This window comes from Hyalella azteca, unplaced genomic scaffold, assembly GCF_000764305.2.
Source record: "Hyalella azteca isolate HAZT.00-mixed unplaced genomic scaffold, Hazt_2.0.2 contig4437, whole genome shotgun sequence".
Classification (NCBI taxonomy): domain Eukaryota; kingdom Metazoa; phylum Arthropoda; class Malacostraca; order Amphipoda; family Hyalellidae; genus Hyalella; species Hyalella azteca.
In genome coordinates this window covers 63,302-80,103 of record NW_025934652.1, presented here as the reverse complement: position 1 = coordinate 80,103, position 16,802 = coordinate 63,302, and the positions used below count along the sequence as shown (strand labels likewise).

The 16,802-nt window shown below is 34.5% G+C and overlaps 1 protein-coding gene across 1 annotated transcript in view; it reads right to left on the bottom strand.

Annotated features, from left to right (window-relative positions):
- Positions 1 to 16,802, bottom strand: part of LOC108664773 (neuronal acetylcholine receptor subunit alpha-7) — a 76,080-nt gene that overhangs the window by 2,922 nt on the left and 56,356 nt on the right. Inside the window, exons 2-8 of the mRNA XM_018151454.2 lie at positions 16,482 to 16,621; positions 14,960 to 15,004; positions 13,448 to 13,557; positions 11,356 to 11,536; positions 9,481 to 9,556; positions 7,336 to 7,530; positions 4,478 to 4,564 (exon numbers count right to left, since the gene is read on the bottom strand). Of these exons, the coding sequence (XP_018006943.2) occupies positions 4,478 to 4,564; positions 7,336 to 7,530; positions 9,481 to 9,556; positions 11,356 to 11,536; positions 13,448 to 13,557; positions 14,960 to 15,004; positions 16,482 to 16,621 (834 nt within the window). The remainder of the gene's footprint in view (positions 1 to 4,477; positions 4,565 to 7,335; positions 7,531 to 9,480; positions 9,557 to 11,355; positions 11,537 to 13,447; positions 13,558 to 14,959; positions 15,005 to 16,481; positions 16,622 to 16,802) is intronic.

Below are 16,802 nucleotides of genomic sequence, written 5' to 3'. Positions count from 1 at the left end.
TTTATTCCGTTTCGTAGTTGTAATTATCAATGATCCGATCTACAAATAAAAAAATAAACCTGAAACCTCTTTGTGATTTTTAATTTTTTTAAAGGAAACCTTGCAACACCGGCTGAGTTCTTCGCGTAATCGGTTACTAAGGACGGCCCTAATATTAATTAATTGTTCGATTTAATTTGAATAACGCGGTTGCAGAACACAATGACTCAAGTTCACCATAATTTATTTAAATAAAGTGTTTGTTAGACGTCGTCAATTCTCTCTATCCTCTAGCTTGTTTAACCCTTCACCGCCAAAACATTTCTTTAGTATAAATAACATACGTCAATTTATGAATTATTAAAATATCATAATTGGAATTTGTACGAAAGCGGTGAAGGGTCTTGTTTAGGCGGTGAAGGTTTAATCAAATAAACAAGTTAAATTGAACAAATGTTCACATTCACACCAATGTACGACAAATGAACAAATAAAATAATGTGAAATGTATTCTACACACTCGAATTTTTTTATTTTATAAATGTAATTTGGATTGAAAGTCACCGAGGTAAATCTGAGTGTAGTTATTAAATTTTATTTAAATAATTTTCAGAAATGCGCCTTCTCAGCAATTCAGAGGCATGGCCAAAAAATAGTAATAAATTGATAGAATGAAAACAGTAGACAAACAATAATAAATAAGAAAAATAGTTTCGATTTCTTATTATTATTTTTTCAACTAAAAACTTATAGGCGAAAAATCATAGTCATATTGATTTGAATTGATTAAAGATGTATTTGAACGCAAGGGATATGTTATTTTTGAAAATTTTGACTATGGAATTTAATGCGCACTGACACACGGTTTACTTCATTGTCGAAGCTTGATTGTTCGAAATTCGAATAAAAATATAAAAAATAATTATAATCAAATGAATATTTAGTGAACAAATATAAAGCAGCGTGTCGCATTAAAATATATTATATTGTTTTATATAGAACATAAATGGAGGACAGGCACAGAACATCGGTTTCAGACCAATGCACATAGCAGTTTTCAGACCACTTCAATAAAATTTTTTTAGAAAATAACTGATTTTTTAATTTAATATTAACGCATTGTTTGCAAAAATGTAACATCCTCATCGGGCAGTGCCGCCATAAGTGCTTGCTAAAGATTTTAAACTAAAGCTCCACGTTTATATTAAATTAATTATGTCTTTCAATATCAAACATTTGATCAGAAGCCAAATTGAAATTGATTTGAAGTAGACGCGCTAATGCAGTATAAGGTGAGTTCTCATTAAAACTTTACTCTAAGGAGAACATCATCTCTCGATATGACAATTCAAAATAAATAACAAATACGATACAGCTATCGGCCTCCTATTGGCCACCGATAATCCGTATTTAATTAAACGAGTGTGGTCGAAGACTGTCGTGTGCAGGGGACTCGTTTTTCTAATATAACAGACTCCGCTGTCGCTGTCTCGCAGAAATCAATTCCCCGTTTATTTCACTTAAAAAACTCTGGACGGTGAGCAGTCACTTTGAATATTTAACATTAAACCGGGTGTTAGTTTACATTGAGTCGTCGCTTATTTCATCATCGAGAACTCCAATTAACTTGTTCGAACCTCTTCAGTGTTCAGAAAAAGATAAAAACGCAATTGTTATACCATTTCACTATCGGAAGAACCCGCCATTGTAAACAACTTTCTGAAGTGACATGAGAAATTACTGGCTGCAAAATACATAGCCAGCAGGTGCTACCTCTATGCTATTAATTTAATATATTTGTGGTTTGAAACCAGCTTGCAGTGATCCGAGAAGAAATGACTTTTGTGCGAGATAGCGGCAATCAGGCAGTTCTGTATGTACACCGAAACAGCATGCAACGCCCGGTCTATTTAGGGATTCATTTCCAGCCGTATCAAAATGTTCATTTGTAATCTTATTGTCACGATGATTAATAAAATTGTTTTCTTAAATTGTTTGATTCCACTAGTTTATAATTTCTAGGCTATGGGTCAGCTGATGCTAATGGGACTTGAACTAACTTCTTTTTGCCTTGAATATATATTGTCAATCTATTGATTTTGACGCAATAAATTCTCAATACTTAAAGAAGGTATCTGATTTAGTTACTTATGTAAATACAACAGGAATTGAGAGCTTTCATGACAAAAATAAGATGTCCGAATGAAGCATAAACTTGTGTATTGAAAATGTAGCAAGATATTTTTTTTAGTTTTTAACGCCAACGCTACTGTAAATATAATCGCAAACAAATGAACACTTCATTGATAATCGATATCACTGACCTCTACATATCAGCGAAATTAAATATAAAATAAATTAAAACGTCTCAAAAATATTGATACTTCTATAGTCTGCATTCATACAACCGAGGACAGAGATCATCATGACATCAGTCTACGGAAAACACTTGTAATGTTAATTTATTGAGTTATTTATTACTTTTCATGTAGTTATAAATTATTTAGATGAAACACTAAGCACACCAAGAGTAGATACTCTTCGTATTAATTATGCATCTTTACGATGATGAAGTTAATTATGTTTATTAAGCAGTTGTTCTAGTCCGTTAACAGTTCGCGTCGTACCTAGCAAAGGAATGGCATCAGAAACTTGCGGCAGCTGTTCGGCTACTAGCGTCATAAAAACCGTCAATGAAAGCAGGATTGTGATTCCTGTAACGAAATAGAACAATATTCACTCACCAACATCACTTACAATAGATAGTTAAGCAGACAATATGCTAGAGACAAATCCGTGGCGACAGGAATAACACTGAACGCGATGAAAATTTTACAAATGAGAGACTTGTACATGTGTGCAGTGCAGACAAAATAAGAATGTAATACTCATCGTTCGCTTAAATATTTGAAATGAATTATCGGTGCATTGTTGCTAATCAAAGAGGAACGATCGATTATGCGTATGAATTAAAATATTGTAAAAATATATAATAATACTGAAGATTAATCACCAGGAACGGGATGCTCATTACCGTGAAAGTATTAAAAACTATAGCAAGATATAATGAGTTCGACGAAAAAGAGGTAATGAAATAAAGGCATTACTTAGCGCGTTAATTATTCTCCAAGTACCAGTTCTAAAAACAGGGAGCTTCAGGCGCAACACTCAGTGCAGGATGAGGCCAAAGCTCGCTTCACCTTTTCCATAAAACGTAAAGAAAAAAAAAACACAATCAAACGCAGAAACACGAGAGAAATTCTTCGGTGAAAAGGGAAACCCACACTGAGAGAAAACAGCCAGAAATTGGGTAGATCAAAGTTTACACTCAAAACAAATGATATTTACAATAAAAATCACCAAGAAACAATCTTTGCTAGGATCACATCATAAATGGGTGGTGTGAGTCATAAAGTTTCGCAACTGCGGACGGTGTTTACGGATGGATACATTCATTCCAGTTGGATTTGATTCAATAGCTGCTAATTTCGCGAGAAAGAGAGTTAATTCCATTGCACTCTATAAAAAATAGTACTTAAGGATGAATAGTTTAAAAAGCGATGAGCTCAAGGATACGAGAAATGCTTCAGCTCGAGTCGAGGTCTTGAACTGCTTCAAAACTGTTCGATGTTTCACGAAACGCTTCAAATGTCAGGAATTTTAGCTGTTACGAAATTTATTCACTATTATAATTAACAATCATATCTTTGAATGCGGAAATAGGTTCCAGAATTTCAGATTTTACACTCAGGAATTAAATAAAAAAAAATCCGAAAAATTGCATGAAATTTTTGTTCATCTCTTGAAAAAAGTTCAGCGAGAAAAAACAAAAACTAAATTTTTTTAACCTGCAGGAATCGTACGTTGCGGTTATCTCTTTGAAAAGCTGTTGCTGCCTCGGCAGTAAATTTTGAATCTGTTCAATATTTTCAAATGAGCTTTGAAACGCCTCAGAAGATATCGACTAAACGATATTTCAATTCGTCAGATCACATTTCCTAAGTAAAACTGGTGAGATAAGATAATCTTTCCTATCTCGATTTCAAGCGAATCGTTCCATAACAAATAAATTTCAACTCTCGTCGGGAACTGGAATTGAAAGAAATTATCTAATTTTATTAGATTATTAACCATTTTATAATCGGGCTACCATTTTAGAAGCAATTATCGTGGAAGATAAAAATACACCTCGAAGTCTAATTACAATTGCTATTTTAAAAATAGCAACCTGATACAAAGAAATAAATAAAAAAAACTCAGTTTCGTGATCGAGAATAGATTAATATTATTGAGATATCGTGATTTATATGATTGATAATAAAATATTTAATTAAAAAAATTAGTTTTAATTGACGCTTGTCTAAATTTGAAACTCGTTTCAGCATGAACGTTGCTAGCTCCATTCCAGACCCGTGAGCTGAAACATTAGCCTTGTTTGGAGGATAGTTAAGCCTCCACCGAACAACATATACAAGCTATTGATGCAAGTTCTACATACATATAAGAGGCACTGCTTCTGACGTCTCAGGGATATTCTCGGTGACAATGTTTAGGAAAACAGTAAGCGACAGGAGAATAGTGACCCCTGCAACAATAGAAAGTCACAACGTATTTCAAAAAACAGAACAAATCTGTTGCACTTTGTAAATTGGGCTCAATTACATCTGTTGGACTTGTCTCTTAAAATAAGATGAGAATTAATGTCGATAAAATTGGAATTAATGTAAATAAGATTTGAATTAATATCAATTTCAATACAGGATAGTAATAACTAGCAAGATAATTATTAATAAATGCCAACAATAATATTAGGTAATTATCACAAATCTAGTGAATCTAATCCTCGTCGCCGAGTTGAAAGTGGAATTAAAAGAGGTTCGTTGGAAAGGTGATCGCTCAACTCGCAAACAATTGCCTCTCATCATGCACACATACATGATTCGTGTATGTGTCTAATTGTTAGATGATTGCAATGGTTAGATGATTGCAAAGGTTAGATGATTGCAATGGTTAGATGATTGCAGTGGTTAAATGATTGCAATGGTTAGATGATTGCAATGGTTAGATGACTGCAATGGTTAGATGATTGCAATGGTTAGATGATTGCAATGGTTAGATGATTTCAAAGGTTAGATGATTGCAATGGTTAGATGATTGCAATGGTTAGACAGTTGCAATGGTTAGATGATTACAATGGTTAGATGTTTGCAATGGTTAGATGTTTGCAATGGTTAGATGTTTGCAATGGTTAGATGTGGTTAGATGATTGCAATGGTTAGATGATTGCAATGGTTAGATGATTGCAATGGTTAGATGATTGTTATGGTTAGACGTTTGCAATGGTTAGATGATTACAAGGTTAGATGATTGCAATGGTTAGATGATTGCTACGGTTAGATGATTGCAATGGTTAGATGATTGCAATAGTTAGATGATTGCAATGGTTAGATGATTGCAATGTTTAGATGCTTGCTATGGTTAGATGATTACAAGGTTAGATGATTGCAATGGTTAGATGATTACAAGGTTAGATGATTGCAATGGTTAGATGATTGCAATGATTAGATGATTGCAATGGTTAGATGCTTGCTATGGTTAGATGATTGCAAAGGTTAAATGATTGCAATGGTTAGATGATTGCAATGGTTAGATGATTGCAGTGGTTAGATGATTGCAATGGTTAGATGATTGCAATGGTTAGATGATTGCAATGGTTGAATGATTGCAAAGGTTAGATGATTGCAAAGGTTAGATGATTGCAATGGTTAGATGATTGCAATGGTCAGATGATTGCAATGGTTAGATGATTGTAATGGTTAGATGATTGCAATGGTTAGATGATTGCAATGGTTAGATGATTGCAAAGGTCAGATGATTGCAATGGTTAGATGATTGTAATGGTTACATGATTGCAATGGTTAAATGATTGCAATGGTGAAATTATTGCAGTGATTACATGATCATATAGTAAAATGAACGGAATGGTTTATATGGTTGGATGATTGCAATGGTTAGATGATTGCAATGGTTAGATGATTGCAATGGTTAGATGATTGCAATGGTTAGACGATTGCAATGGTTAGATGATTGCAATGGTTAGATGATTGCAATGGTGAGATTATTGCAGTGATTACATGATCATATAGTAAAATGAACGGAATGGTTTGACGATCGTATGGGTTCTAAGATCGCAATGGTTAGATGATGGCTATGATTTGATTTTTTCCATGGTTAAATGATTGAAATTTAATGGTTAGATGATTTATTTTCCCGATCCCAAATTACCACAGCCACTGCATAGCCTCACTGGGCATCATTACACTTGATTTAAATTGTACAGTCACTTCTTTACGGACATACATCCTACATTCTCTCGGTGAAAGAGAGTTGCTCTTCACAATTCTTTGATTTAAGAAGTAAAGGATAAGTGTCTGATTGAAAAATGATAGAAAAAATCAAAGTCAATCGTGGTTGACCAGATGTGAGCAATTTGGTGAAAATGTACGGTTATTAATTTACAATTTGATTAACGGGAGAAAAAATTAATTAATTGAAGAGATATTCATAGACACTGAGATAGAGGCAGATACTCGAGATTTCTTCCTTGTGATTAAATGCAATGCTTAATCTGATGACCAATCCACTCTACATTTCTCATATTCCCATAGCACTTCTTCGATTTACTAATTAATATCTATTTGTATGCATTTCATGAGATTCTATAACAATACATGCTCAGATTCTTGGGAGGTTGATCTCCATAGCAACAACTTTAATGTGTAATTTTTAGAAACTACAGCACTCAGTCGGCGGCTACGGACGATTTTGCTTCTCCACTTATTACGCGAAATAAATCTTTCTTATTCTCGCTTGTGTGCGCATAAATTTGCTTGAGCTAAAATTATTTACTGGATAAGGAATAAACCGTTACTGGACCAGGTCCAGGAATACTGGAACTTTTTGATAAGGAATAAACCGTTTCAATCATTCCCAGGACCTGATTCACGCACAGCACCGAAAAATAGCAAACCCGACGATACATTAAATACTCTTATTAGAACATTTCATACGATGTTCAAATTCTTCATTCGTCGGAACGCTTGAATTTTCCGTAACTATGAATTATGATTATAATTACTCCCCCTAAAGACGGCATTAGAAAAATCTGCTCCTTTTGTGTTTCGTTCGCAAACGGAACTTCTGAGCGGCGAATCACGGTTTTCTGGCTGTAATATTTCCGTTACCTGGACTTCCAGACGGCCTAGTTCGTGAAGAAAACTTCTAGACCGGCGCACAGTTTTACCTCGCAGAGAAAGTTTTTCAGCAGTTTGCTGAAGAAAGTTATTGGTTACTTACCGAGCGTGAGCTTTTCTCCAGAATCGGGAGGTAGAGTGAAGCCAAGGAGGGCCATTGAAGAAATCAAAACGCATGGCATGATGAGATTGCTGAAGTAGTAAAGAGTTCGACGTCTCAAATGAATCTTGAAGGTAACGTCGACGTAGACTTCAGGGCAGCAAGTGTACTGGTTTGATGTTCTCTCACCGGGGACGCCTGAAATTAACTCTACACTAGAATTTGTATTGTTGCTAAAACATTTGATCAAGAATAAAACATCTAGAAAAATTCCGAGATTGAGTTAGGGAAAATTTAGTCAGGAATCATGGTTGAAGTTTGTCGTTCGACCCACCCGAAAATCGGAACTCGAGATTTGAAAAATAATTATCACATAAAATATCAGTCAGTTAATCTGGAAAAATAGGAAAAGTACCAAAATCCCTCATCTAATGACGCATAAAATATTCAATGTTTCCTAAAAATGAAAACATGAAGAGCGAATCAAAGTCGATATGACGAAAAATTTGCCAAATTATAATGTAAACTAATTTCTGCCGAAATATGCCAATAAGGCGAGAGATATACATACATCAAAAACTGTTCATTTATTTTGTTGTATAAAGTTGCCAATAAATAAGAAATCATAAATATTAACGTTCTGATAAATTAGATATATTACACAATACATAGCAACACAGCAAATATGACATCGTCATTGCAAGCTATCGAGATGGCGCATCCCATTAAACTGCCACGCCTCTGCAGATGGAACACAGACTGACAAGTCTACTTCGAATTAAGATTTTTAATTAAAGGATCTCAAATGGGAAAGGTATAGCGGCTTAATAAACACTTGTTCTTTCAGAAATTTGAAAAATAAAGCTCTGTGGAAGACGCCACTAATAAAAATAACACCGAATAATATTTTATGATGAATTAGGGACGTTCGGTCAACAAAAAATTAGGAAGAAAAAAGGACTAGATTCGTGCATCTTGATTTGCATGAAAGTAGCGGTCTCCTAAGGTCGCACCAAACAGGGACCACAACTTTACTCTAATGAGGCGAATTATAGATTTTTGGCAGAAGTTACGCCGATTTTGGACGAATTTCGTCGGCAATTAGGCGCTTTTCCGGCTCATCAAATGTTGACCGAGGAACTTTTAGGGCAGACTGTGTTAGAAATTCCCCCAGAAATTTCCCCTTGATGCCCTGATATTATGAGGAGCTTGTCCCCAGCTTGACGAATATTTTGATATTTACAATTAAATTGTCAATAAACATGGTTGCATGTGATAGCTTTGTTGTGCGTACTATGGTAATTGATAATGACTCGTTTCATAACATTCATATAAATATGATTTAAAATAAATATCCTGATATGTTTTTCTTCTAAGACTAGCACGATACATTTTATTTGAGGTTTCTTTAATTGGTAGAGTAAATTAAGAATCTGATATAAAGGATTTTGTTTGACCTTCACATCGGGTGAGGTCAAAGGCAAATTCAGAGTGAAGCAAAAATATTGCACAGTAGTTGTGTGAGGACAATTTTTAGTTATTTGAAATTAAAAAAATAATTTATTATTTTATTTAAAAATTATTATATATATAAAATTATTTAGCTCGCTTCTAGAAGAGGCGACAAATATGATAATCAATTTTTATAAGTTATATACTGCAAATAACATGAAAACTTCATTGAAACACTTATCACTGTCAATAACAGATCTTGAAAAATACGTAGCCATTTAATTTAAAAAAATTTACCCGTCATTAAAATAATGATATTATTCAAAAGATCATCCAATGCGCAGGGAATTGAAACCGGCGCTTTATCTCAACTATTTGAATAACGAAGAAAAGTAGCAGTAAAAAATAAAAAATTAAAAAAAATGATCTTATCAAATAAGCAGGTAGATAATCTTGTCATAAGGATTGAAAAGATTTTCAATTGTTTCGAATGAAAATATAATGATCCTATTAATCAAGCTGGGAGAGATTTTTCTCAAAAATATTCAAAATTTTCCTAAATTATTTACAAAGAAAGGCAATGGTCATTTTAAGAAAACCGGGAGAGATCATTGTTATTAAAACTGAACATGTTGCTAAATGATTCGAATAAAAAAGCTAAAATCAAATTAATGAATTCAAGAAAGATAATCTTGCCTTTCAAGTCCCACTCGCCATTTGGGATATAGCCGCTTGTGTCGCCGCCATCCTCGCTCTGCAGCTGCAAGTCGATCTGTTTGTCAATAAAACATGAATTAAATAAATATTCACAATAAGAAATTAACACAACAAAACTTTGAAATAATAAAACACTAACACAATAAAACATTAATCATTCTATTATCTCGAGCTTCTTGTCGACGCCAGCATAACGAAGTTATGCAGGGGCTGCGTGTGTAACGCAAATATAAAATGTTTACTCCCAGATAACAGGATAAAATTCACGGATAAAATAATAATGGAAAAAATTAGCTGGAGAAACACAATTGTCTTTTATTGAAAAGAAAAAATCAATTGAGAAATTATTTTATTTTATTTTATTTATTTATCAAAATTTGAGAGAAAGTGAAGAGTGATATGATGAAGAGTACAGATAAAGTTAAAGTTCTCCGGAGTGGAACAAAACAAAATCCTGAATAAATATGGAGGTCTAAAAATTCAATGAAGTTTGATGACGGGTTCAGTAAAAAAAATATGTGATTGTACTGACAAAAAAAAATCAAACTCGAAATGTCAGAGACAGGATGAGTCTCAATTAACTTTTGTGATACGTACAGAATTTTGTACGAATTTTAAGTTATAGTGCCAACAGCGTAATAACTGAAGCGAGACTGCACTTGTTCTACTTGCAATTTGAGATTATTAATTGCTTCATGTTTAATTTGTCAGAAAAAATCAATTAATAGATACAATAACGCCGTCAATAGCCCCTAACACCAGGTCAATGATCGTTCGACTAATCAATTGAATACTGGAAGAAATAGCGAAGAAACAAATAAGGCTCCTTAGAGCCTTATTTGTTATATAACTAAGCCTTATTATTTTTATATATTATATTCTATAGCCTTATTATTTGTTATATATAACAAATAAGGCTCCTTAGAGCCTTATTTGTTATAGCCCAATAATAATTGTAATAATAATAGCCCAATAATATTTGTAAAACTAGTCCTAGGTAGAAAAACCAGTCGTGTGTTCATCACTTATACAACTTTTGAGCAAAACTTGGAGTGTCGCCTTAGTTTCGGGTTCTTATTGAGTGGTTGACTTTTGGATTCTAACAAAGTTCTTTTTGTAAGAGCCTCTGATGTGGAATCACAAACCACAGGGAAAAAAATGAAGAATGAAATCCAACGCGAAGTACGTCAAGATTGAATTGAAAATCAAACGAGAAAATAAGTATTGGAATAGCAATGTATTTACATATTTCAGCGCTTTCTCTCACAATTTTTCTGGCTTCTTTTCTGAAACAATTTCTGTACAAGAATGAAGGACTGAAACATCACTTAATGCTCATCATGTATAACAGGTTCTCAAGTGCTTGAAGTATTTACATAAATCACCAAATTATTTGGCTTGAACAGGGTTATAGGTAATCGAACAGACATCAGCTATGGAAAATGACATTCGAGGTGTATCATAAAATTTAAAAATTTATCTATGTAATGATGTGTAATTCCCCGTACACATAAACTGCTTCGTAATGCAGCATTTACCTTGTACTCATCATAGGTCCAGGAGCCGAACTTCATGTCACAGTACTGGTCGTCGAAGAGATACCAAGTGATGACTTACCTTGGACTCATCATAGGTCCAGGAGCCGAACTTTATGTCACAGTACTGGTCGTCGAAGGGATACCAAGTGATGACTTACCTTGGACTCATCATAGGTCCAGGAGCCGAACTTCATGTCACAGTACTGGTCGTCGAAGGGGTACCAAGTGATGACTTACCTTGGACTCATCATAGGTCCAGGAGCCGAACTTCATGTCACAGTACTGGTCGTCGAAGGGGTACCAAGTGATGTCTTACCTTGGACTCATCATAGGTCCAGGAGCCGAACTTCATGTCACAGTACTGGTCGTCGAAGGGGTACCAAGTGATGTCTATCTTGCACGTGGACATGAAGATCCCTGGTGGGATGTGTGTGCACTTGCCGCTGTCCTCCACCACCACGTTTGTAGGATACGTGCTCAGGAACAACTCGTCCGCGCTACACCATCAGAAACAAAAAGAAGCGCACATTTTTATTTTAAGTAGCGAATAAATTTCATTATTTTAATATAGTTTTAACAATTTGAGTTTCTCATCCCATCAAATGGGATGAATAGAAGTAGTTAAATGGTTAAAAAGAGTCCCACATATCCTGCTGAATTTAAAAGTTCTCGCATAAGAACTTTTTGCAATGATATTCTGAATTTTGCAGTGTCACTCATCATAAACTTTCAATCGAACAAACAATCATAGGAAGGATTTTCTCATGTAAACACACTGTTGTATTATTCTAAAATTTGCGGTCAAACGAAAATATTCACAAATTTCAATATTAATTTTGTTGATTCGGAAGGCGGCTCTAATTAGAAAGAAATGTCAGAAGTACAAATAAAGAGTTACGTCAAATACCGTACAATCACATGGCCACCAATTGATGGTTGCTCTATTCTTCTTCGGTGCTTGTATTTCAGGTCCTCATATTCATCATATACCAATGTACTTTTCACCTAAATTGTGTTTTCTGAACCGATATTTGCAATACATAAGCTCACTAGAAATGAAATTTGCAAATTTTTCCAATTAATCGTTCTGAGAACAATAACTCCCCAAAGAATATTCATGCCTTTCAGTTGAATAACTAACTTAAGTTTAATTCTAAGAGCTCAATTGCGTCGGCAACTAAATTTCATTCTAAGAGCTCAATAGAGTTTCTATACACCGAGTCAGAGTCGATCTCCAGACTATCATTCGACAAGACTTCCGCTCCCGACTGTGAGACGTGAGCCTCATTGAATATCTTACGAACGATTGACTCTGATGAGAATATCATCGGAAAAATACGAGTTTGTCCTAAGAAAAATCACACAAATACAAAGAATTGAAAATTTTATTCATTGCCGTATTCTTTTTATAAAACTTGCGTAAAGTATTGAAAGAAATTTTGAGTATTTATTAATTAATTTGGAGTAATTTGGTCCAAAATTAATTTTTTTCAGAAATTGTGCTGGAAAATAATTACCAAAGATTTCCCGTCGAATTTATCAAATAATAATAAGGTTTCGACTGCTGCTATTCAGATCCACGACAGCATTTTCGGTCGAACTTTCTTAAGATGCCGTCGACTGAAGACAAGGAAAGTTTACAGTGCAATTAATGAAGTATTGTGCAATCATGAGAGACGAAAAAATAGGCATCGTTTTCAAACTTCTAGCTATGATAGAAAGTTTCCAAATAGAATGTCTGAATTACTACTTACATACTTTTTCATCCTAAACAAAGATCGTAAGTCTCTAAACTGAATTATTCCAATCGTATTTGTTAATACATACCGCCAGAGTTACTGAGCTCTTCATGCAAATAAGTGGTGAAAATTAAATTAATAAGACTCAACATGAATTGTCCTTACAGCCTTGGCCTCTTTGAAGCTTTAAATTGATCATTTAGTAAGGATCAAAGATTCAGAAACAACCTGAGGCAATTTCCAGAGCTTGCAAGTCTTCAATGTCGGCATCACATGACTAACATCAACCAACCCAATAACTACATGAAACAATATCGGTATTATGGTCACTGGATTTAACAAATTCAAGAGCACCAGAATATAATATTCTCAATAAATTCTATATTATCGGCAGCTATGGAATTCTATAAATCGTCAGCTATGGAAAAAAATCGTCAGCTATGGAAAGATCGGGTTCCAAAGGCCGGATCCCTTGTGAATCAAGTCACGAAAAGTTCAATAATCAGCAACAGGCCATGGGCCTATTTCTTCAACGCCGACACATCTATTCTATTCTATTCTATATTATTATTCGCAATGTATGCTTGAGAAGCAGCACTTTCACGCCCATGTTGGTCACTGCCGCGGCACAAGAAGTAGTGCCCCCTAAAAACTGGACGCAGCCCCCACCTGTTGTACATTAAAATGTCCGGCGTCCACACGTATTTCGGGTGAATCCGCAGGTCGGACACTCCGCCGTAATCGGATTCGTTCCACTGGAGGTTGTGGTCCGTCCACTCCTGCGGAACACTGATGTTCACGATACTGCGTCCTAGAATACTGAGGATCGTGAGACTTGGAGTCAAGGATATTTCGGATGTGGATAATGATTCAAAGAATGTTAGGATCAAAATAATGCGTATCAGGATACGGACGGTCAAGATACTGGGCCTACGGTTATAGATCATTAGGATACCGTGCAAGAGGATTCAGAACTTCAGCATGCAATGCAACAGCATATATAACCCTGAAGATGTGTTTGCCAAATTTAAAATAAAACCAATGTTGAATAAGCTCATAATATGTAAATTTTAGGATATGTTACTGCGAATATGCTTGTTTAAAAATAATTCAGTACTCACTATTTTTTCGAATCAGTCGAAATTCCTGACCACAAAGAATGCATACCAACAACGATATCCTAGGGATTCAACAATTGTTATATCTCATTTACGTGTATAATTATAAATAGAAAAAAAGCAACAAAATTCTTTATAGTTTGCTTTCACTATTTAACATACCATAGAGTTGTATTCTGCTATACTATAATGTAACTTACACAACGTCACCAGTTCTAGGAGCGGGTGGCATAAAAACTACCTTTCTTGCATTGATATTCGGCAAATCGAGGAAACGGAACGGATGAAGTTTTCGGCAATAAAACCGTCTCGAGCAGACGACACCAGAGGGAGGGGAAATGTTTTACTCGCGTAAACAGGTGGCAAAGAAGCAGCCCTTGAGAAGAAACGTTAAGTAGATACGTATGAATTGCTAGCACGTAATTAGCCCAAGTTTGAGGAGTTGAGACGAAGTTAAGGGAGAGGCTCCTGCTGAAAATTCAGTGGGTAATAGCATTACGAGAGGGAAGACTAGCAGGAAAAAATGTGAAGAGATGTCATCGGACTTATAAAATATTTGAAGTTCGTACGAATACAAAAGAACTTTTAAATATATGAGGATATTACGAAAAAAAGCTTTTGAATATTTGGAAAGTAGCTAGCCACGAATGAATGATTATTTTAATAACATCTAATTAAATTATTTTGATTAGCATCCACAACGTCAAAACTCATATTTAAGACACAAGAATTAAATCACGAAATATGGCAAACCATGTTAACTAATTTTAGTACCAATTTACCCTAGTTATAAATTAGTCTGAAATTCGAATGGAAATAAAAGATTGGGCATGTTAATGTCGAGGATGAAGTTGAGTTTAATTCGTGGGAAATAAATGATGCGAAATTTTACAATGAATCAATCAAATAGCCAAAAATTACTGAAATGAATGAATCAATAATAGCCAAATTTTACAATGAATCAATCAAATAGCCAAAAATTACTGAAATGAATGAATAAAAAATAGCCAAATTTTTCAATGAATCAACCAAATAGCCAAAATATTCGTAGGATAATTCTCACCAGATTGAGCCAGACGTTCGTTGTGAGAATCTGGTTCTTCTCATCCTGCAAAATGAATCAGAATTTTTGGAGACATAAATGTATTTGAAAGTAAAGCATACATGTATATACTATTTTATTATCAATAATAATTATCGGGCGCATGAATATGTCAGTAATTAAGTCAGAAGTGTGCATTAGATTTCAGGATTACTGAGAGTTCTCTAACACCTAAATGTTTTAATAAATAGATCACAAGTGCGCTTATTATTTATTATTTTGAAACGAATCAGAATTATTGGACAAAAAAATATATCAGTAATGTATCACACGTGTACACACTATTTGCGACATAGTTTTCAATTTTAAACATAAATTACGTAGGTGATAATTTTGTTATTTACACTATCATATGTCAATTGATATTATACTGATGCAGACATGAAACTAAATTCCCTTTATAAAACAATCCTGTTGAGTTCAAAGATGAAATATATGCTCCATTTCTAGAAAGGAAATTCTGATTCCCAATTAATTATTGATCTCATTTCTTGACGCTAAACATCGCAGACAGGTAAAATACATAAATATTCATTATCAGTTACGGTAAAGCAAAATGGAGACAAAGATTAGTGAAAAAACTGTATATGTTTATATTTGTTTACATCGTGACATCCCTACAAGGGCAAGTTGAATAATGCAGTTAACTGACAAAACCAAATTTCTGAATCAAAAATGTGCAAGATGTCTTCGACCTGGGTCGCAGAATATGTAAATATGCATAATTTATATAAATCATTATAGCGTTTGTAAATCAAGACTCGCAATCCAAAATTCTTTTTAACTTCTTTGGCAACTTTGACGCACGTTAGGTAAGCAAATGATATCAATCGGCACGGCTCCTGTGAAATTAATTCCAAATCATTATGAAGAGTTCATTAACACAAGTAGCGAGACAAGCAACGAGCATGAAACTAAACTTTAGAGAAGGGTTTGAAGTTGTTCTAATATTCGTACATCAGGGGCCATACTTTCAAAACTGGCTAAGTGAACGTAAGTACTTACGCTCTATTTTCTTGTCTATGATTGGTGGATTTTGCTCGAAAGGCCGTCAATGATTGGCTGATGAACTTACGATCTCTTAACTTTTTTTGAAAGTATAGGCCCAGGACCACAAACTTGTGCCATGTTCATGAGGCCAAGAAGTAGCTTACTGAAGAACTTGGGTGCAAAATTCGACTGATGGAGCAGGAGTTCTGGCAACCGTTGTCATATACCGAAACTAATGTCATTTTGAGTAAAAGTTGTATCAAATTCCAGAGAAAATTAAACGATTTAACATTTCCGTGTAGTGTTTATGGTATTTTTTTGGCTTCCTAAGTTTATCTAAGAAAAGATATAGGGACCGCTTTAGGAAATAATTTTGTAGAATTCTTGATTAAAACGATTTAAGCCTTTTTTATCTTCCTGTCAAAATAATCCTGATAACGATTATAAGTGTTACTTGAAAGAATAAGAAAAGACTTCCTCAGCCCACGCTCACCACATCTATGATCTGCTGAAGCGTGAGGCCGAGTTTCACGACGACTGTTTCTGTTTCATTTCTGGTCGGCCGCTCGAGGTTGTTGTAGTTCCTGAGCAAATCGTCCAGCAGGCGCTTCTCGTGCTTCCCGCTAAACGCCCCTGGAAAATAAACAAATTCATTGTGAATTTGTGATTTATTGTATGACAATTCTCCTGCTTGCCGCTAAACGCTCCTGTGAAATAAACAAATTCATTGTGAATTTGTGATTTATTGTTTGACAATTCTCCTGCTTGTTACTAAACGTTCCTGGAAAAACAAACAAATTCATTTTTAATTTGG